The 20,925-nt window shown below is 60.6% G+C and overlaps 1 protein-coding gene across 2 annotated transcripts; it reads left to right on the forward strand.

Moving 5' to 3' along the window:
• Positions 1–1,325: 1,325 nt before the first annotated feature.
• MEX3D (mex-3 RNA binding family member D) lies at positions 1,326–14,127 on the forward strand. 2 transcript variants are annotated; one of them, XM_064371221.1, is made up of 3 exons: positions 1,326–1,932; positions 11,932–13,281; positions 13,419–14,127. In XM_064371221.1, the coding sequence occupies exons 1-3, from the start codon at positions 1,326–1,328 to the stop codon at positions 13,466–13,468; spliced, it is 2,007 nt and encodes a 668-aa protein (XP_064227291.1). In that variant the 3' UTR covers positions 13,469–14,127. The 2 variants fall into 2 exon arrangements, with proteins under 2 accessions (XP_064227291.1, XP_064227292.1); XM_064371222.1 differs by lacking the exon at positions 13,419–14,127 and having other exon boundaries at positions 11,932–13,295.
• The last annotated feature ends 6,798 nt before the right edge of the window (positions 14,128–20,925 follow it).

Raw genomic sequence — 20,925 nt, forward strand, 5'->3', positions numbered from 1 at the left:
GGTAGGTGGTCCCTTTGTCTGGGCAAAGGCCCAGACAGTCCTGCTTTGGGTCTAGTTTGCACAGCTAGCCAGGGACAGGTCTGGAAGAAGACCGGGGCAGGTGGACCCAGGCAGGTAGACTGATCACAGAAAAATCCCACAGGAGCAAGGAAGGCACCGAAGGGCGGCTGGAGGAAGAGCCGCTGGGAAAGGGAGGCTTTAGAGGTGGACAGCGCCTGGTTTCGGGGCCAGGCACCCCAGGAGAGGGTGGGGGTGCACATGGAGGGTTCCGGCTGGTGTGAAACTGCCCATGCCAGGGAAGCACCACTGAGGTACAGAGGTCTCTGGCTGGGGGCACAGAGACTGGATCTGTGGCCTTGGACAGGGTGGAGGAGGTGGCCTGACCCCAAAGCCAGGAGCCGGCCAGAGGGGAGCTAGGGAAGACTAGGGAGAGGGACCCTAGGCCCTGAGGCGTGCACGGTTGCGGGGTGGTCGTGGCACAGTGGCTGAAGGTGGGGCAGGGGCCTGATTCTAAAGCCCACCCTGATAGCAAGGGGTACTTGGGAACTGGAACGCCAGGCCCTGGGGCGTGCACCGTGGGTCGGGGGGGTGGTCCCTCGCACAAAGGCGGTGGGTGGGGCGCGAGCCTGACCGAAGTCCAGTGGCATCGCGAGGGGGACTTGGAGAGACGGACCCCACGCCTCGGTGCAGGGAGGTGGGGTTCGGCGGCACAAGGAAGCGGGCGTGGGGCCGGGGACCTGGCTTGGGGGTGACCTCGATCGCGAGGGGGAACTGGGGAGCGGAACCTCGGGCCCGGGGGCGCGCGAGGCAGGGACTCTCAGGCTCGGGGCGGGAAGCACACACCCGCCGCCGCGCCCGCACGTGCGGATGCGCCCGGGTTCCCGCCCGAGCGCCAGAGGGGGCGGGGCCTGGCCCACGTGCCCGCCCCCAGCCCCGCCCCGCGCGCCTGCGCCCTGCGGGCCGCCCATTGTTGGGCCGCGGCGTGACGTCGCGGGGGCGGGGTCGGGGCGGGGCCGCAGGAGGCGGCGGGAGGGAAGGAGCGTCCCGCGCCGCCGCCGCCGCCGCCGCCGCCGCTTCGGCCGCCGAGGAGCCGGAGCCGCCGCCGCCGCCGCCAAGCCGCAGTCAGAGTCGCCGCCACCCGGCCCGGCCCCGGCCAGGCCTCGAGCAGCCCCGCGCCGCCGCCGCCCGGCCCGCCCGGCCCCCCGCGCCCGCCCCCGCCGCTGGATGCAGGCGGCCGGCGGCCCAGCTCTCAGAGGCGGAGGGCGGCGCGGGCGGCGGCGGCGGCGCGGGCGGCAGGAGCGCGGGCCCCAGCGCTAGCGCCCGCCATGCCCAGCTCGCTCGGCCAGCCCGACGGCGGCGGGGGCGGGGGCGCGGGCGGCGGCGGCGCGGGGGCGGTGGGGGAGGACCCCGGCCCCGGCCCCGCACCCGCGCCCCCGCCCGAGGGCGCCCGGGAGGCCGCGCCCGCGCCCCGGCCGCCGCCCGAGCCCGACGACGCGGCCGCCGCGCTGCGCCTGTCCCTGGACCAGCTTTCGGCGCTCGGGCTGGGGGGCGCGGGCGACACCGACGAGGAGGGGGCGGCCGGGGACGGCGCGGCGGCTGCGGACGGCGCGGACGGCGGGACGGCTCCGGAGCCCGCGCCCCCCGACGGGCCCGAGGCCGGCGCGCCCGCCACCCTAGCCCCCGCTGTGGCCGCGTCGGTGGCCCCCGGGTCGCTGCCGCTGCTGGACCCCGGCACGAGCCCCCCGCCGCCGCCCCGGCCGTCGCCCCCCGACGTGTTCGCCGGCTTCACGCCCCACCCCGCGGCCCTGGGCCCTCCGACGCTGCTGGCCGAGCAGATGAGCGCGATCGGCAGCCGCAAGAAGAGCGTCAACATGACCGAGTGCGTCCCGGTGCCCAGCTCCGAGCACGTCGCCGAGATCGTGGGTCGCCAGGGTGAGTGGCCCCGGCCCGGGGCTCTGTCCGGGAGGGGGGTCCCCGCCCGGGGAGGGGGTCGCCCGAGCCCAGCCCAGCCCGCGCCGGACGCCCCGCACCGGACACGCCCCGCGTGGGCTCTGGCCTCGGCGGCTGTCTGTGCGCCTTTGTCCTGCAGCGGCCGCGGGACAAAGTTGGGCGCAGCCCGCGCTCCTCCCCTGCCCGCTCCGGTCCCGCCGCCGCCTTTGTCTGGGCCGCCTCCGGCCCAGAATGGCTCCCGGGAGCCGCGCCGCACCCCAGGCCCTCGGCCGCCCGCAGGGGCACCCCAGAGAGGGGCCGGTGGGCGGGGCACGCGCAGGTTTAGGGGTGGCCAAGGGGGGCCGCCGGCGGGGCCGGGAGGGAGGGCTGGCAGTACAAAGCGCGCGGGTCTCTGTCCCCAGCCTGGGGCCCTGACCGGGGTGGGGACGGGCCGGGCCGGAGAGGGTCCCTGCCCACTCTCCAGCCCCGAGTCGGAGATCTGGGGGCGGGCCTGTGGAGGGACCGGCTGTCAAAGCCACTTCTGGGGTGCAGCCCCGCGGCCCTCCTGGGCAGGCGGGCGGGCGGCAGGCCCCGGGCGTGGGGTCCGGCGGTGGCATCGTCGGAGCTTCCCTCTGGCCGCCCCATTGTTCTCTTTGTTAGAGAGCTAGGCTGAGATTTGCAGGGTGACATCAGGCCGGCCGCTGCTCATTGGCCCCCGAGCTGCGGGGCGGGCAGGCGGGTGGGTGGTGGGCAGTGCCTGGCCCAGCACACACCCACCACCCCTTTGGCCGCCCACCTGCCCCCCTCAACTTTCTCCTGCCTTCCCGCCACCCCTCCCTCCTGGCTCCCCGCTGACCGCCAGCGATCAGCCAGGTTCTAGAACTTGGGGTGGGGCCTTGGCGTGGCCGGAGGTGGGGCCACAGGACACTTGGGCTGGAGGTCCCCGCCTCTCCCCCCACCATGGCCCTCAGGAACCCGGGCTAGAGAAAGGTGTGGGGGCTGGGATTGCAAGGCCACCTATGGCCCTGGACGCAGGGGAGGACCACCAGGATGCCCTCCCTCCGCACCTCCCCTTGTCCCAGGTGGGTGGGGCAGCACGGCCTCCTGTCTTCTGGTCGGTCATTTGTCCGGCTCAGGTGGGGTCCGGCTCAGGTGGGGATGCACAGAGGGTCAGGCATTGTGCTGGGCCCGGGAAGCACACTCTGGAGTGGTGGGTGGGGAGGGGCGTTCTCGGCCCTGCTGGCTGCCCTCAGCGGGACCTCAGGCTGGAGGGCTTCCCTCCTGTCGCGTTTCTGCCTCCCCATTGAGGCCCTCCACCCGGCCTCCATGTCCCGTAACCGCACCAGGGCCTAGAACAGGACAGCCGCCCTGTGCGGAGTGTCCAGGGTCCTGTGGAGACAGATGTCCAAGCCCAGGCCTGGGGACCGAGTGCCCGAAGGCAGCAGGCTGAGCGGCCAGGTGGTGGAGGGTGTGGCTGTGTTGTGTGAATACGAGTGTCCTGGCACCTCTGAGAGAGGCCGTGGCTACGAGTGAGCCAGCAGGAGTCAGGCCGAGGGCGTGTGGGACCTGTGACCTCAGGGTGGAAATTCTCTAGGGGCAGGCCCCTGGGAGATGAGCCTCCCCACCTCCCCATCTGCGTTCCACACCCGCTTACTGGGCTCTTGCTGCTGGACACAGTGGGGGTGGGGTTAGAGTGGGCTCTGACTGCTGGCCCTGCCCAGATGACACCTTCTTTCTGGTGTGCGTTCGTCACCTCTGTTGGGGTTGAGGATTCTGGGGGAAGACGCTGGTTTTATTTCTGTTTTCGTTTTTATTTTTAAAACTTGTAGAGACACGTCTCGCTCTGTTGCCCAGGCTGGTCTTGAACTCCTGGCCTCAAGCGATTCTCCCACTTCAGGCTGCCTGAGTGCTGGGGTTACAGGTGTGGGCCATCATGCTTGGACCCAAGTTGCTGGTTTTAATCCCAGCTCCGGGTCACACACAGCAGCCACCCCGTAAGTGGAGTGCAGGGTGCCAGGGATGTGACCGTGAATGCCGGGCAGGTTGGCGGCTTCAGTGGTCCTTGCGTCTCCCATACTCTAGAACCTTCTGTGGCTCCCAGCTTCTCCCAGCCACCCCGTTCTCAAGCATACCTTTCCGCGCCCTTCGTACCCCAAGCCTGCCCCTTCACTTCCCTCCCTCTCCACCCTGGAGGTCTCTGAACTTCTCATTATTCTCTGTCAAACCCAAGCTCAGAGGCTACCCCTTCCCTGGAGGGCAGCAAGGTGCATCTGCCCGGGCTCCCCACCTAGACCAGAGTCGCAGGCCCGGCACCAGCCCTGTCCCCGATAGCCACGTGCTGCTCTCTGAGCCTCAGTTCTCTCGATCCGTGGGTGGGTCCAAGTGCTTTCTGGGCAGACCGTGGTCATTCACACTCATCCACCTGCTGGAGGCTCCAGTTCACTCATTTGCTAGATCTTCCTTGAGTGCCTGCTGTGTGCTGAGCCTGCACCGGACTGGACCTGCCCCATCTCACTGAGGCCCGTAATGTGCCTGCGGGGAGGTCCTGCAGCTCCCAGGCCACAGGTGGTGAGGCAGAGGCTGCGGGAGGTGAAGGGAGGTAAAACCTGAGGGGCTGAGGCAGGGGGATCCCTTGAGCCCAGGCATTGCAACCAGCCTGGCCAACGTGGCAAAACCCCGTCTCTATTAAAAAATAAAAATGTGGCCGGGCGCGGTGGCTCAAGCCTGTAATCCCAGCACTTTGGGAGGCCAAGGCGGGTGGATCACGAGGTCAAGAGATCGAGACCATCCTGGCCAACATGGCAAAACCCCATCTCTATTTAAAAAATATAAAAATTATCAGGCTTGGTGGCAGGCTCTTGTGGCCCCAGCTACTTAGGAGGCTGAGGCAGGAGGATTACTTGAGCCTGGGAGGTGGAGGCCGCAGTGAGCTAGGATGACATCACTGCACTCCAGCGTGGACCACAGAGCAAGGCCCTGTCTCCAAAACAAAACAAACTAATAGGCTGGGATTCAAACCCTCGTTTCTCTGGTGGGTCAGTGGAGAAAATTTCAGATTCCAAAGCTCAAGGACTGGGGGTGGGGCAGGGCAGCCCGGCTTTGGAGACAGGCAGAGTGGAGATCCCGGAGGACGGAGGACAGGCATCTCCTTCCAGCCGGCCAGCAAAGGCCCTCTGGGGGACCTCGGGCCTTGCTCCTGCTGAGACCCAACATGTACCCTCCTTTCGCGCCCCACTTGCCGGGACCCTGGGTGGGTCTGTGCTCCATGGACGTTTCCCCCCACTTTCTGGGACCCTGGGTGGGTCTGTGCTCCATGGACGTTTCCCCCCACTTTCTGGGACCCTGGGTGGGTCTGTGCTCCGTGGACGTTTCCGCCCACTTTCCGGGACCCTGGGTGGGTCTGTGCTCCGTGGACGTTTCCCCTACACGTTCCCAGGGACTGGAACCAGGGCAGGTGATTGGTCATGGTTGAATCTTCAGTAGTTGCAGGGGCCTGCACACAGTAGGTGTTCAGTAATGAACGAATGAATGAGCGATGTTGAAGGCAGGGCTCCGTCTCCCTCTGTTGGCGAAGGCTGAGGATTGTGGCTTTAGACTGTCCCCCGCAGCTGGGGGACACCCCCTGCTCACTGTTCCTCTCCTGGCCCGAGCCCCAGAGGCTCCTCCCCTTCTCCCATCCCTGCAGGCCTCGGGTGTTTCTCTGGTGGCCGGGGACAGTGCCGGGTGCTGGTGGGACCATGCCTGGCTTTTCCTGTGCATACGCTGCAGCGGGCTAGAAAGAACGGGTCGGCTGGTCACCTCCACACGGCAGACCAGTTCTCACCTTAGCAAGGGTAGATGTTCCCTTCATTCCCCGAGAGGTTTATTCATTTCTTTTTGAGACAGGGTCTTGCTCTCTTGCCCAGGCTGGAGGGTAATGACTCAGGCTCGGCTCACTGCAGCCTCCGCCTCCTGGGTTCAAGCGATTCTCCCACCTCAGCCTCCCAAGTAGCTGGGACTGCAGGCTTGTGACACCACGCCCGGGTCATTTTTTGTATTTTTAGTAGAGACGGGGTTTCTCCACGTTGGCCAGGCTGGTTTCAAACTCCTGACCTCAGTGATCCGCCCACCTCGGCCTCCCACAGTGCTGGGATCACAGGCGTGAGCCACCGCGCCCGGGAGTTGTTTTGTTCTGTTTTGTTTTGTGTTTGAGACAGGGTCTGGTTCTGTTGCTGCTCTGTGTGGAGTCCAGTGGTGCAGTCAGCTCACTGCAGCCTCTACCTCCGGGGCTCGGGTCATCCTCCCACCTCCACCTCCTGACTAGCTGGGACCACACTTGTGCGCCCATGCCCGGCTAATTGTTTTTTTAATTTATACACACACACACACACAGACACACACACACACACACACACATATATTTATTTATTTTTGTAAAGACAGGGTTTCACCATGTTGGTCAAGCTGGTCTTGAACTCCCGACCTCAGGTGATCCACCCGCCTTGGCTTCCAAAGTGCTTGGATTACAGGCGTGAGCCACCGCGCCCGGCTACACGGCTACTTTTTAAAAAATTTTTGTAGAGGCTGGAGGTGGCAGCTCATACCTGGAATTCTAGCACTCTGGGAGGCTGAGATGGGAGGATCACCTGAGCTCAAGAGTTCAAGACCAGCCCGGGCAACATATGACTCTGTCTCTGCAGAAAAACTTTAAACAAGCCGGGTATGGTGGTGCATAACTGTAGTCCCAGCTACTCAGGACGCTGAGGTGGGAGGATCGCTTGAGCCAGGAGGTCAAGGCTGCAGTAAGCTATGATGGCGTCACTGCACTCCAGCCTGCGCGACAGAGGGAGACACCTTCATAGAGACAGGCTCTTGCTATGTAGGCCTGGCTGGTCTTGAACTCCTTGGCTCAAGTGATCCTTCTGCCTTGGCCTCCCAAAGTGCTGGGAGTACACGTGGGAGCCACTGTGCCTGGCCTGGAAGAGGGGTTTTGCTGTCCCTGTTTGACAGCGGAGCCAGCTTCCTTCCTCCCCTGGGACCGCTCAGCTCCCATGGCGGCCCGTCTGGGATACTGCCGTCCCGTGCGTCCCGATGCCTGGTTAGGGGCGGCCGCGTGCTGGATGGAGTATTGGCTGTGGGGCCTTGTCCTGGCCCCGTCCTACTTCCAGAATTCTACTCTTGCTGTTCCCCCAGCGACTCCCTGGGATTCATGTCCCCCTTCCTGCCGTGGCAAACCCGTCCAGCCTGGGGTGGCGGCCTCTGCTCCCACGCCAGGACTTGTGGTCTCATGGGTGAGCCCGTAGTGCACGGTCATCTGCAGCCGGGACCCCGGCCGGGTCGGATGTGTGCTCTGCGTGGGGCCCCGAGGCCCTGCCTGGGCGTGGGAAGACTTGGCTGCTGTGGGTTGGGGGTGTGGGGCAGGTCAGGGCCAGCCTCTGGGGCGGTCACCCCAATTCCCAGGCATCCCAAGCCCTTGGAGTTGGATTCCTGGGGGGCATGGTGCAGGAATCTGTGTTTCCATGTCTGCCAACCGTTGGTGTTCCCCAGGGCCCCCCTCGGGCTTCCTGTCAATCTGGCCTCGCTGTGTCCTTTCCAGTGGGGCGAGGGTGGGGCGGGGGTCACTCCTGGAGCCCTGATTCCTTGGCCTCTTTGGGTCTTGATGTGGGTGGGGCATGGGGGCCAGCACGTGTTGAAGCGGAGGCAGCATCCGTGAACTGGGCTCCAGTTCTGTCTCTGGGATCCTAGAGGCCTTGCAGCTGTGAGTCTCCACCCCGAGCCACCACCAGGGACAGGACAGGGCGGGTACGGGGAGCTGGAGGCTGCCGGCGCCCCCCACGCCCCAACACACCCGTGGCTCCCAGCACCATCCTGGTTTCTGCCCAGTCACATGCCCCCTTCCCCACGGTCCCTTTCCAGCTCGCTTCCCGCCAGCCCCATCTCCCAAATTTGTCATCTCATCCAGACCAGACTTTCTGTGACCACAGCCTGCGAGCTCAGCGGTGGCCACATCAGGGCAGCCTCTCCCATGTGTGACCCTCTGGGGACCCGGGTCACCTCCCAGATCAGCAGGGGAGGACCCCGTGCTGCACCGTGCCCTCACCGGCGGGCTCTGCTCTCTGCCGGGTCTGTGCATTGGGAAGAGGCTCACTTCCTGCCTGTGGGCAGGGCAGCGGAGCCCCCATCTGTGGGTGGCACCTCCTGCCCCAGCCTTGCTGAGTCCCCTCTCTCTGTGCCTCAGTTTCCCCTCCCCAAGGAGGATCTGCCTAAAGCAGGCACTGTGGGCTGTAGTGAGACCTGCCAGGGTGGCTGCCGGGGCCACCTGCGTGGCCATGACCCGCTGAGGCTCGCCCCGAGCCAGTGAAGCCAGGCCGGTTACCTTTCCCCTTTCACAGTGAAGAAACAGGCATAGCAAGGTCCCCCGAGGGCCCAGGGACTCCCCAGCCTGGACCCCTGGCCTCAGGGAGGCAGCTCAGAAAGCTAGGCACGTGGCCGGGCGCGGTGGCTCATTCCTGTAATCCCAGCACTGTGGGAGGCTGAGGCGGACGGATCACTTGAGGTCAGGAGTGCGAGACCACCCTGGCCAACATGGCGAAATCCTGTCTCTACTAAAAATACAAAAATTAACCAAGCTTGGTGGCACACACCTGTAGTCCCAACTACTTGGGAGGCCGAGGCAGGGGAATCGCTTGAACCCGGGAGGCGAAGGTTGCAGTGAGCCGAGGTTGTGCCACTGCCCTCCAGCCTGGGTGACAGAGCGAGACTCCGTCCCCCCACAAAAAAAAAGGCATGTGAAGAGAGACTTAGAAGTGCAGGCCCAACCCAGTGCAGTCAAGGTTGGCTTCCTGGAGGAGGGTGACACTGGACTGCATAGAGAAATGGACGGCACTGGGTGTGACAGAGGCGAACAGAATGCTTTGGATGGGAACACAGGTGTGGAGGCAGCGCAGCTGGGGTGGGAGAACTGTCCCCCTCTGAGCGGGTGTGCCCCCGCCGCTTCCTCCCGGGGTCCTCCCCACTGAGCCCTGGGAACACTGGCCTGGTGCAGGCAGTCTCTGACCCTGCTCGTTTTCTTTTACTCTGGGAGATTCAGCCACACTGTCCTCCTCTCAGACCCGCTTGCTGTTTTCAAACAATATCCGAGGCCCTCTGCTTCCCCGGAGCCTGGGGGCGGAGCGGTGGCGTCTCAAAACTCCTTCAAGGGCTGGACTTGGCGGCTCATGCCTGGAATCCCAGCACTTTGGGAGGCCAAGGCAGGAGGATTGCTTGAGCCCAGGAGTTTGAAACCAGCCTGGGCGGCATAGTGAGAACCCATCTCTACAAAAAAATAAAAATAGGCAGGACGCAGGGGCTCATGCCTGTAATCGCAGCACTCTGGGAGGCCGAGGCGGGTGCATCACCTGAGGTCAGGAGTTTGAGACCAGACTGGCCAACATGGCGAAACCCCGTCTCTACTAAAAATACAAAAAATTATCTGGGTGTGGTGGGTGTTGTGGTGGACGCCTGTAATCCCAGCTACTCCGGAGGCTGAGGCAAGATAATTTTTTGAATGGGGAGTGGAGGTTGCAGTGAGCTGAGGTGGTGCCACTGCTCTCCAGCCTGGGCAAGAGTGAAACTCCTTCTCAGTATATAATTAATTAATAAGCTGGGCATGGTGGAGGTGGGAGGATCACTTGAGCCCAGGAGTTCAAGGCTGCAGTGACCTATGATCACAGCACTGCACTCTAGCCTGGTGACAGAGTGAGTGAGACTATCTCAAAAAAAGAAAAAGAAAAAGAAAAAGAAAAAAAACCTTTGAGGCCCCAGAGGAGCGGGTAGGGATGTCTAGGACCCCGAGAAGGCCACTCCCGGTCAGTGGCTGCCTAGACAATCGGTGGAGAGCCCTGCCCCCCACCAGGTCAGACCCCAACCCAGCCACCAAGGAGGACGCCCCAGCAGACCCCTCAGGGACCCACCCACAGCCTGCCGAGGCGTCTGGAGTCAGTGCGGCGCCGGCAGTCCAGCTGAGACCTCCTCTCAGGCCGGGGCCTTTGTAGTCTTGGGAGGGTCTTTTGGCGGGAAGGAAGCCGTAGGCACTTTCCAGCATCTGAGTCTCGGCTTCCCCTGCCGCTGGACTGGGAGGTGGTGTCGGAGAGTCTGTGTTTGCTCCCTGGGCTGACACGCTGGAGGCCTGAAACAGTGGAAATTGTCCTCTCTCATTTCTGAAAGATGAAACTTCCAAGTCAAGGTGTGGGCAGGGAGGGCTTCATGGTGGAAGGGGTTGGGGGGGCGCCCTCAGTTTCTGGGGGCTGTGACTTGGAGAGATACCACTGCAGTCTCTCTCTGTCCCCACAAGGCCAGCTCCTCTGTGTGTGTCTGTCTCCCCTTCTTTTTTCTGAGATGAGGTCTTGCTCTGTCACTCAGGCTGGAGTGCAGTGGTGTGATCGTAGCTCACTGCAGCCTCCACCCCCAGGCTCAGGTGATCCTCCCACTTCAGCCTCCCAAGTAAAGATGACAGGTGTGCACCACCACACTGGCTAATTTTTTGTATTTTAGTAGAGACAGGGTCCTGCTGTGCTGCCCAGGCTGGTCTCAAACAGTGATCCTCCTGCCTCAGCCTCCCAAAGTACTAGGATTAAGGGTGTGAGCCACTGTGGCTTTTTGAGACAGTCTTTTTGTGTTGCCCAGGCTGGAGTGCAGTGGTGTGGTGTTGGCTCACTGCAACCTCTGCCTCTGAGGTTCAAGCGATTGCCCTGCCTCAGCCTCCCCAGTGGCTGGGATTACAGGCGCGTGCCACCATGCCCGGCTAATTAAGGCTTTTTTTTTTTTTTTTTCTTTTCGAGACGGAGTCTCGCTCTGTAGCCCAGGCAGGAGTGCAGTGGTGCAGTCTCCACCTCCCGGGTTCAAATGATTCTCCTGCCTCAGCCTCCCAACTAGCTGGGACTACAGGCACCCACCACCAAGCCTGGCTAACTTTTGTATATTTGCTAGAGATGGGTTTCACCATGTTGACCAGGCTGGTCTCAAACTCCTGACCTCAGGTGATCTGCCCGCCTCGACCTCCCAAAGTGCTGGGATTACGCCGGCCTGCGGCTCTTCTGACAGGGATTTGCAGCCCACCCTGATCCAGTGTGACCTCATCTCAACTACTTATATCTGCAGAGACCCTGTTTACAAATAGGGTCACTTAGTCTGTCCCTGCTGCCATAATTTACAAACCACAGACATTTGCTGCTCATGGTTCTGGAGGCTGGGAAGTCCAAGATCAGGCGCCATCGGGTTCTGTGTCTGGCGCAGAGCTTGCGTGTCCTGGCCTGGCAGAAGGGGCAGGGAAGCTAGCTGGAGCCTCTGCCATATATCTCATTATGAGGGTGGTGGCCTGACCACTCCGCAGAGTCCCTCCCTCTCCCCCCCCCTTTTTTTTTTAAGAGGGAATCTTGCTTTGTCATTCAGGCTGGAGTGCAGTGGCGCGATCTCCGCTCACTGTGACTTTCGTCTCCTGGGTTCAAGAGATTCTCCTGTCTCAGCCTCCCAAGTACTTGGGACTGCTGGTGCCCGCTCATTACCCATGCCCGGCTAATTTTTTATATTTTTAGTAGAGATGGGGTTTCACCATGTTGGCCAGGCGTGTCTCAGACTTTTGACCTCAAGTGATCTGCCTCCTCCTCTCAAAGTGCTGGGATGACAGGTGAGGCACCGCGCCCAGCAGAGCTACCTATTAATACCATCAACACTGGGTATTAGGGTCCAGCTTATGAACTCGGAAACATTCACACCCCATCTGTGACACCCTGCATTCCAGGTGTACGTAACTAACAGGGCACACCTTTCAACCTAAAACCGTCCGCTTGCTGCCTGCTTTTATGCCAAACCCCAGAGCCCAGAGGGGAAACTGAGGCTCAGGGAAGAAGGGACGTGAAGTGTCTGAGGATGACGTGGTGTTGGGCACAGGCTGGGAGGTAGGGGCTCCCTCATTGGCCCCGCATCCCCAGAGGGGCTGAGCTGCTCAGGGGGCTGGGGTCACCCTGTCTCTCTCTCCCCTCCCAGGTTGCAAGATCAAGGCCCTGCGGGCCAAGACAAACACCTACATCAAGACCCCGGTGCGGGGTGAGGAGCCGGTCTTCATCGTGACGGGCCGAAAGGAGGACGTGGAGATGGCCAAGCGTGAGATCCTGTCGGCGGCGGAGCACTTCTCCATCATCCGCGCCACGCGCAGCAAGGCCGGGGGTCTGCCCGGCACTGCCCAGGGCCCGCCCAACCTCCCGGGACAGACCACCATCCAGGTGCGCGTGCCCTACCGAGTGGTGGGGCTGGTGGTGGGGCCCAAGGGCGCCACCATCAAGCGTATCCAGCAGCGGACGCACACCTACATTGTGACGCCCGGCCGCGACAAGGAGCCGGTGTTCGCGGTCACCGGGATGCCCGAGAACGTGGACCGTGCGCGCGAGGAGATCGAGGCTCACATCACCCTGCGCACCGGCGCCTTCACCGACGCGGGCCCTGACAGCGACTTCCACGCCAACGGCACCGACGTCTGCCTGGACCTGCTCGGGGCGGCCGCCAGCCTCTGGGCCAAGACCCCCAACCCCGGACGACGGCCCCCCACGGCCACTGCCGGCCTCCGCGGGGACACGGCCCTGGGCGCCCCCAGCGCCCCCGAGGCCTTCTACGCGGGCAGCCGCGGGGGTCCCCCTGTCCCGGACCCGGGCCCCGCCAGCCCCTACAGCGGCTCCGGCAACCCGGGCTTCGCCTTCGGCGCAGAGGATGCGGGCGCCGCGGTGGGGACCGCCGCCCCCGAGGACTGCGACTTCGGTTTCGACTTCCTGGCGCTGGACCTGACCGTTCCCACCGCGGCCACCATCTGGGCGCCCTTCGAGCGCGCGGCCCCCCTGCCCGCCTTCAGCGGCTGCTCCACCGTCAACGGGGCCCCGGGACCGCCCGCCGCCAGCGCCCGGCGCAGCAGTGGGGCAGGGACCCCCCGCCACTCACCCACGCTGCCCGAGCCCAGCGGCCTCCGCCTGGAGCTCCCGCTGTCCCGCCGGGGCGCCCCGGACCCGGTGGGCGCGCTGTCCTGGCGACCCCCGCAGGGACCCCTGTCCTTCCCTGGCGGCGCCGCCTTCTCCACGGCCACCTCGCTTCCCGGCAGCCCCGCCGCCTCCTCCTGCCCCCCGCTGGACTCCGGTGCTGCCTCCGAGAACAGCCGCAAGCCCCCATCGGCGTCCTCCGCGCCGGCCCCGGCCCTGGCACGGGAGTGCGTGGTGTGCGCGGAGGGCGAGGTGATGGCCGCGCTGGTGCCCTGCGGCCACAACCTCTTCTGCATGGACTGCGCCGTCCGCATCTGCGGCAAGAGCGAGCCCGAGTGTCCCGCCTGCCGCACGCCGGCCACGCAGGCCATTCATATCTTTTCCTAGAGCGCGCACCTGCACGCGGTCACCGGCGGGGCCGGCGGGAGAGGGGCGGGGCCGGCGGGAGAGGGGCGGGGCCTGGGCGGAGGGTCGCAGGTGTTCACAGATGAGCTTTAACTACCGTCCCAGGCGTGGAGACCGAGACCCCGCAGCCCGGCGGCGCCCCAGCCCTTCCCTAACAGTATTGAGTGGTCAGGTTTCAATAAACCAGAGAGAAAAGGTCCGCTTGCACTTTTTTTTTTCCTTTTTTTTTTTTTCTAGACACCCCTCCCTTCCAGGGTGATCTTAAAAAAAACAAAAAACAAAAACACGATTTTTACAGCACTCAGTGTTTTCCTTTCTGATTTGACTGTTTTCTCGCCGGCTGGTCTCAGCCCGCACGGAAGTTTCCAGAGGAGGAGGGTGACGTTTTTACTCCCTTTTTGGGGCTAACCATTTATGCTTTTGTACATGAACCATGCGCGGCCGGAGGGGCGCAGGGGGGGCGGGGGGCGAGGGGCGTTCCAATCAGAAGTTTCTAACTCTCTGTTAATTATTAATCCCCTTTCTACTGCCGTTTCTGTTGTCATTTTTTAAATTTTTAAATTTTTTTTTTTTTTTTACTTTTTACCTCTTGTGTATATGTAGGAATTTATAGGGAAATATGTACTTTATGGAATAAATTTTAAGAACTAAAATATATTTTATTTTAAATAAAGTAATGGACCTTTAATCTTACACAGCTAAATTACTGATTATATATTTGCTGAGCTGATTTAAGGGTTAAAAAAATTGTATCAAGAGTTTTATTTTTTGACTTCAAAGCCTTCTTAATAAAGCCTCTTTTCTACATGTGAAATCACGGCCTCAGCGTGGTGTGGGGGGTGGGCGCCAGGGGGGCAACCCCGGGGCGGGGGACACTGGGATCCAGCCCCCCACCCCCCACCCCCGGTTCCGTGGTCCAAGCTCTTCCCTCTCAGCCAGGCACTGTCTCTTGTTCCAGAAGAAGGGATCGGGTCTGTGGGGGCGGGTCTAGCCGGGCTCCCCCTGAGCAAACCTCAGGCCCCCCACGTCCCAGTGTGTGTCCAACCATGGCTTCCACGGAGAAAGGGGACCCGGGCTGTCCCTCCTCGGGGACCTCTGCCCAGCTCTGTGGGTGTGTGGGACCCATCCCAGCAGACCGTTCGGCAGTCGTGCAGATGGGGAAACTGAGGCCTGGAAATGCCCATCCCAGGTTTGACTCATACCTCCTGGTCTGTGAAGGACGATTGAGCCGTGATCATCCCCACAACCACTCTGGGAACCTTGACACGTGGAGCCACCAGATGGCGCTCATCCGGGCTGGGGTTGAGTCCGGTAGGAGAGCGCAGCGAGACCAGAGGCGGTGCCAGCGACGTCCCAGAGCGGCGAGGAAGCCCCTGGGTGGCAGGATGGGCCGCTCTGGGGACGGGGCCAGGCCGGGCACACAGGCTGCGGGTTTGGGGAGGGGCCTGGGGCTTAGAACCCACCAGGAAAGAAACACACGTGAGGCTGGGCGCGGTGGCTCATGCCGGTAATCCCAGCACTTTGGGAGGCTGAGGCCGGTGTGTCGCGAGGTCAGGAGTTCGAGACCAGCCTGGACAAATGGTGAAACCCCCCCCTCTCTACTAAAGTTACAGAAAAAAAATAGCTGGGTGTGGTGGTGCATGCCTGTAATCCAAGCTACTCAGGAGGCTGAGGTAAGAGAATTGCTTGAACCTGCGAGGCAGAGGTTGCAGTGAGCCAAGATGGCATCTTTGCACTCCAGCCTGGGCGACAGTGGAAAAAAAAAAAAAAAAAGCACCTGTGGAAGAGAAGCCTGGAGGGCTTCCAGGAGGAGGTGAGGAGGCTCAGCTGGAGAGGAACCACTAGAGAAGGATGCCTGAGTTCAAGCCCAGCCCTGCCCAGGTCCCTGGTCTGGAACTCCCTCCTCTGTGAAACGGGGGTGTTTCTAGGCCCAAACTCCTGCTCGGTGAGACTGAGGGGCATGGCACTGGCTGAATGGTGTCCCCCCACCAAAATAAGAGGTCCCCCAGAATGTGAGAATGTGATTTGATTTGGAAAAGGGGTCTTTGTAGACATAATTAAGGATCTCGAGATGAAATCATCCTGATTTAGATCAGGCCTTAAATCCAATTGTGAGTGTTTTTATAAGAGAGGGGGAGAGGGAGGGATGTGAGATTCAGACGCACATGTAGGGCAGAACGTCCTGGGAAGACAGAGGCAGAGGCCGGAGCCACGTGGCCACAAGCCAAGGACGCCTGGAACCCCTGAAGCTGGAGGAGGGGAGAAAGATCTTCCCATGGGGCCTCTGGAGGGAGCATGGTCCTGCCCACGCCTTGACTTCAGACCTCCGGGCTCCAGGACAGGGAGAATTCCTTTGCAACGTTTAGTCCCCAGCTTATGGGGACTTGGTCATGGCAGCCCCAGGGAACTGCGGGAGGGGAGGGACTCCTAACCTGGGTCTGGCCACAGCTGTACAGAGCTGCTGGACTCTCCTGCCAGCCACATATCCTGTGACCTGGGCTGACTTTGGGCCTCGGCCAGACTGCAGAAGGCCACGGGGAGGTGCTGGTGCACGGACGCCCCCTCCCCTCCCTGCAGTTGGGCCAGGAGGAGAATGAGAACAGCCCCAACGGGTGAAGGGGTCAAAGATGGGACAAATGTCAAGGGCGGTGGACGAGAGTCTTTTGGAAGGATATGGGGGTTCCTGCAGCCCCAGGGGTTCCGATAGATTGGGTGGAAGGAGATTTTGTCTGGTGCTGCAAGGAGTAGACCCTGGGGAGTGCTCCTCTGGGGAGCCCCGAGTGGGATCAGCTTGTCAGCTAGCTGCTGGCTGGAGAGAGGACAGGCACCTCCAAACCGGGAGGAAGCCAGACGTGGTGGCACACACCTGTCGTCAGAGCTGCTCGGGGGCTGAATGGGGGAGAATCGCTTGAGCCCAGGAGTTTGAGGCTGCAGTGAGCCCAGATTGATTGTGCCACTGCACTCCAGCCTGGGTGACAGAGAGAGATTCCGTAAAAAAAAAAAAAGGCTGGCCACGGTGACTCACGGCTATAATCCCAGCACTTTGGGAGGCCAAGGCAGGCAGATCACCTAAGGTCAGGAGTTCGAAACCAGCCTGACCAACATGGTGAAACCCCATTGCAGTGAGTTGAGATCGCGCCACTGCACTCCAGCCTGGGCGACAGAGCCAGACTCCGTCTCGAAAAGAAAAAAAATGGGAGAAGAGAGATGGCAGGGCTAGGTGCCAGTTCCCTGGGAGGTGGGGTGGGGAATTCCCCGGGGGAAGGGAATGACAGTGTGTGCAGAGGCTGCTGGATGCCACTCCCAGGCAGTGCCCACGTCCAGAGCGGCCAGGGCTGCTCTAGTGTCTCCAAGAGATGTAGTGATGCAGGGGTGAGGCCTCCCAGCCAGGGGGCAGGGGTGCCACTGTGCTGGTCCCAGGACTTCCAGAGACATCTGGGGGACAAGCCACTCCCACCACAGCCTTGCTCAGCTGAGACGTGAGTCTGAAGCGTCTGCAGCCTTTGGGGCCAGCCCCAGAGATGGCCAGAGATGGATTCAGTTCTCGTCTTTTTGTTTTTTTAAGAGACAGGGTCTTGCTCTGTTGCCCTGTCTGGAGTGCAGTGGCACAGTCATAACTCACTGCAGCCTCGACCTCCTGGGCTCAAATGATCCTCCCACCTCAGCCTCCCTAGTAGCTGGGACCACAGGCACATACTATTATGCCCAGTTAATTTTTTTTTTTTTTTTTTTTTTTTGAGACGGCGTTTTTCTCGTTACCCAGGCTGGAGTGCAACAGTGCAATCTCGGCTCACCGCAACCTCCGCCTCCTGGGTTCAGGCAATTCTCCTGCCTCAGCCTCCTGAGTAGCTGGGATTACAGGCACACGCCACCATGCCCAGCTAATTTTTTGTATTAGTAGAGATGGGGTTTCACCATGTTGACCAGGATGGTCTCGATCTCTTGACCTCGTGATCCACCCGCCTCGGCTTCCCAAAGTGCTGGGATTACAGGCTTGAGCCGCTGCGCCCGGCCCAGTTAATTTTTTGTATGTTTTGCAGAGACAGGGATTCTCCATGTTGCCCAGGCTGGTCTCAAACTCCTGGCCTCAAGTGATCCCCTCACCTCGGCCTCCCACAGTGCTGGGGTTACAGGCATGAGCCACTGCGTCTGGCCCAGTCTGGATTCCTAAAGTCGCTGCCTGAGGCCCAGGATCCAGCTGTGCCTGAAGGACAACCTTTCCATCATCAGAGCTAATAAGAGTTGGAATAATTCAAACTCTAACCACCTACAGGGACCACGTTCCTGACCAAGGATCTGGAAGAATTTTCTAGAAGGGCTGGGGCAGCAATGGCAAAGCAAGGGTCCCGGGCACTGGCCTCTCCGTGTCCCAGCACAGCTCAGGGAAGCCGAGGGCTCAGGCCTGGGTCCCGGGCACAAAGCCTGTTTGCTGTTGCCACTCTCCTCCCTTGACTCATGGACTTGGCACGGTGGGGTGACCCCAGTCTAATCATCCCACACCAGGGACTCTGAGGGGCAGGGCTGTGGGTCTCCCATCCTTAGGCCCCACGTGGGGAGGATACACCACCCACATATTGTGTGTCCCTTGAGATGTCCCCAGGGCAGAATCCGTGCCCTGTGTCCACCAGGCGGGAGGAAAATGGTGGGCTCTAGAGTTAGATGCCTGAGTCCGGCTGCCTCCCCACCTGCCTGGGCTGACCCTGTGTGCATCACTTCACCTTCTCAACCTCGGTTTCTGCATCCACAGGATGGGGAATTGGGGGCTTGACCGGGATAAGTCACTGCCTGATGGGCACAGAGCCTGGCACAGGGCAGGTGCTAGTAAGAACTGGCCCGTTATAGGTGCCCTCACAATCACTGGCCTCAGATGCTTACATTCTGGAGGGGTGATGGGTGGATGGTGAACGGGTGGGTGGCTGGTGGATGATGGATAAGTGGATGGATTGATGGAGGGATTGGATGGGTGGGTGGATGGGTGCGTGGATGGGTGCGTGGATTGACGGATGGGTGAATGGGTGGGTGGTTGGGTGGATGGATGGGGGATGGGGATGAAGGAGGTGGGGTATGAGGAGATGGGTGGACGAATTGATGGATGGCTGGGTGGATGGCTGGATGAGTTGGTGAATGGATGGGTGGTTGGGTGGATGAATCAGGGATGAGAATGGACGGATGGGTGAGTGGGTGGATGGATGGGTGTATGATTAGGTGGGTGGGTAGATGGATGGGTGAGTACGTGAATGGATGGATGGTTAGGAGGATGGATGGAGGATGAGAGGGTCTGTAGATTAATGAATGGGTGGGTGGGTGGATGGGTCAATGGATGGATGGGTGGGTGGATGGGTTGATGGATGGATAGATGGATGAATGGATGGATGGATGGATGGATGGATGGATGGGTGGATGGGTGGATGGGTGGATGGATTGGTGGGTGGATGGGTGGGTGGATGGGTGGATGGATGGATGGATGGATGGATGAATGGATGGATGGATGGATGGATGAATAGAGGGTGGGTTGGTGGGTGGATGAATGGATGGGTGGATGGGTGGACAGGTGGATGTGTGGGTGAATGGATGGATGGATGGATGGATGAATAGAGGGTGGGTTGGTGGATGTATGAATGGATGGGTAGATGGGTCGATGGTTGGATGGAAGGAAGGAAGGATGGATGAATGGATGAAAGGATGGATGAGAGTGGATGGTTGGATGGATGGGTGGGTGAGTCAGGAGCTCAGAGGAGGGAAAGATGAATTCTGCCTGGGGATGCTGCAGAAGGCTGGATCTGGGCTCAGAGGGCGACAGTGTGGCAAGCGTGGAGGTGATCACAGGGCACGCTCAGGGAGCAGAGTAATCAGAGCGCAGGTGAAAACGGTGGGAGGCGATTGAGGAAGGCGAGTTGCGGTGCGGCCTTTGATGGGAGTCGCCGTGTTTGCTGCGGTCTACCTACCTCAGCCCTAAAAAAACCACACCAGCACGTGACTTCACCAGCCAGCAGAATTGAAGTCTCAATTTAAAAGTAATTCCCCACAGGTGGCTGGTGGCTCCTGTGTTGGATCTTTCTATAATCTTCTAGAATGTTCTAAACCAGCCTTGTCCCATAGAAGTTTTTACCGTGACAACGATGATGGGAATGATCTGAATCTGCACAGCGTGACACCAGAGCCACCAGCCATGCACGGGATTGGTCACCGGAAATAGGGCGAGGACAGCTGGAAAGCTGAACGTTTTATTCTACCGAGCTTGACCTTTATTTATTTGAGACAAAGTCTCGCTCTGTCACCCAGGCTGGAGTGCAGCGGCGCGATCTCGGCTCACTGCAACCTCTGCCTCCTGGGTTCAAGCGATTCTCCCGCCTCAGCCTCCCGAGTAGCTGGGACCACAGGCGTGTGTCACCGTGACGGTTTATTTTTTGTACTTCAGTAGAGATGGGGTCTCACCACATTGCCCAGGCTAGTCTCCAACTCCTGAGCTCAAACGATCCACCTGCCTTGGCCTCCCGAAATGCTGCGATTACAGGCACCCGGCCTGGCCTTATTTTTTAAGAGACAGGATCTCTCGTTGTCCTCTACGCTGGAGTGCAGTCTTGCAATCATATTGAGCTTTACTTTTATTTTTTTTTTTTGAGATAGAGTTTCACTCTTGTTGCCCAGGTTGGAGTGCAATGGTGCGATCTGGGCTCACCGTAACCTCTGCCTTCGGAGTTCAAGCGATTCTCCTGCCTCAGCCCGCCAAGTAGCTGAAATTTCAGGCGTGCATCACCATGCCAGGCTAATTTTGTATTTTTAGTAGAGATGGGTTTCACCATGTTGGTCAGGCTGGTCTTGAACTCCCAACCTCAGTTGATCCTCCCACCTCGGCCTCCCAAAGTGCTGGGATTATAGACATGAGCCACTGCACCTGGCTTTTTCTTTTTTTTTTTTTTGAGACGGAGTTTCACTCTTGTTACCCAGGCTGAAGTGCAATGGCGCGATCTCGGCTCACCGCAACCTCCACCTCCTGGGTTCAGGCAATTCTCCTGCCTCAGCCTCCTGAGTAGCTGGGATTACAGGCATGCACCACCATGCCCAGCTAATTTTTTGTATTTTTAGTAGAGACGGGGCTTCACCTTGTTGACCACGATGGTCTCGATCTCTTGACCTCGTGATCCACCCGCCTCGGCCTCCCAAAGTGCTGGGATTACAGGCTTGAGCCACCGCGCCCGGCCCACCTGGCTTTATTTATTTTTATTTATGTTTGAGACGGGGCCTTGCTCTCTCATCCAGGCTAGAAAGAAGTAGCTCCATCACAGCTCACTGCAGCCTCAACCTTCCAGGCTCAAGGGATTATCCTGCCTCAGCCTCCCGGGTAGCTGGGACCACCGGCACCTGCCACCACACCCAGCTAATATTTCTATTTATTTATTTATTTATTTATTTTTGTAGAGACAGGGGTCTCACTGTGTTGCCCAGGCTGGTCTCAACCTCCCGAGCTCAAGCAATCTGGATGCCTTGGCCTCCCAAAAAGCTGGAATCACAGGTGGGAGCCACTGTGCCTGGCCATTTTTAGCTTCTCTTTAAAAACCAGGTTCTGGGGCCACTGGGCACATATCTCACCAAGGCCCCGGCAGGGAAGAGG

This window comes from Aotus nancymaae, unplaced genomic scaffold (genome assembly GCF_030222135.1).
Source record: "Aotus nancymaae isolate 86718 unplaced genomic scaffold, 86718_ANA_hifiasm-v0.15.2.pri h1tg000124l, whole genome shotgun sequence".
Lineage (NCBI taxonomy): Eukaryota > Metazoa > Chordata > Mammalia > Primates > Aotidae > Aotus > Aotus nancymaae.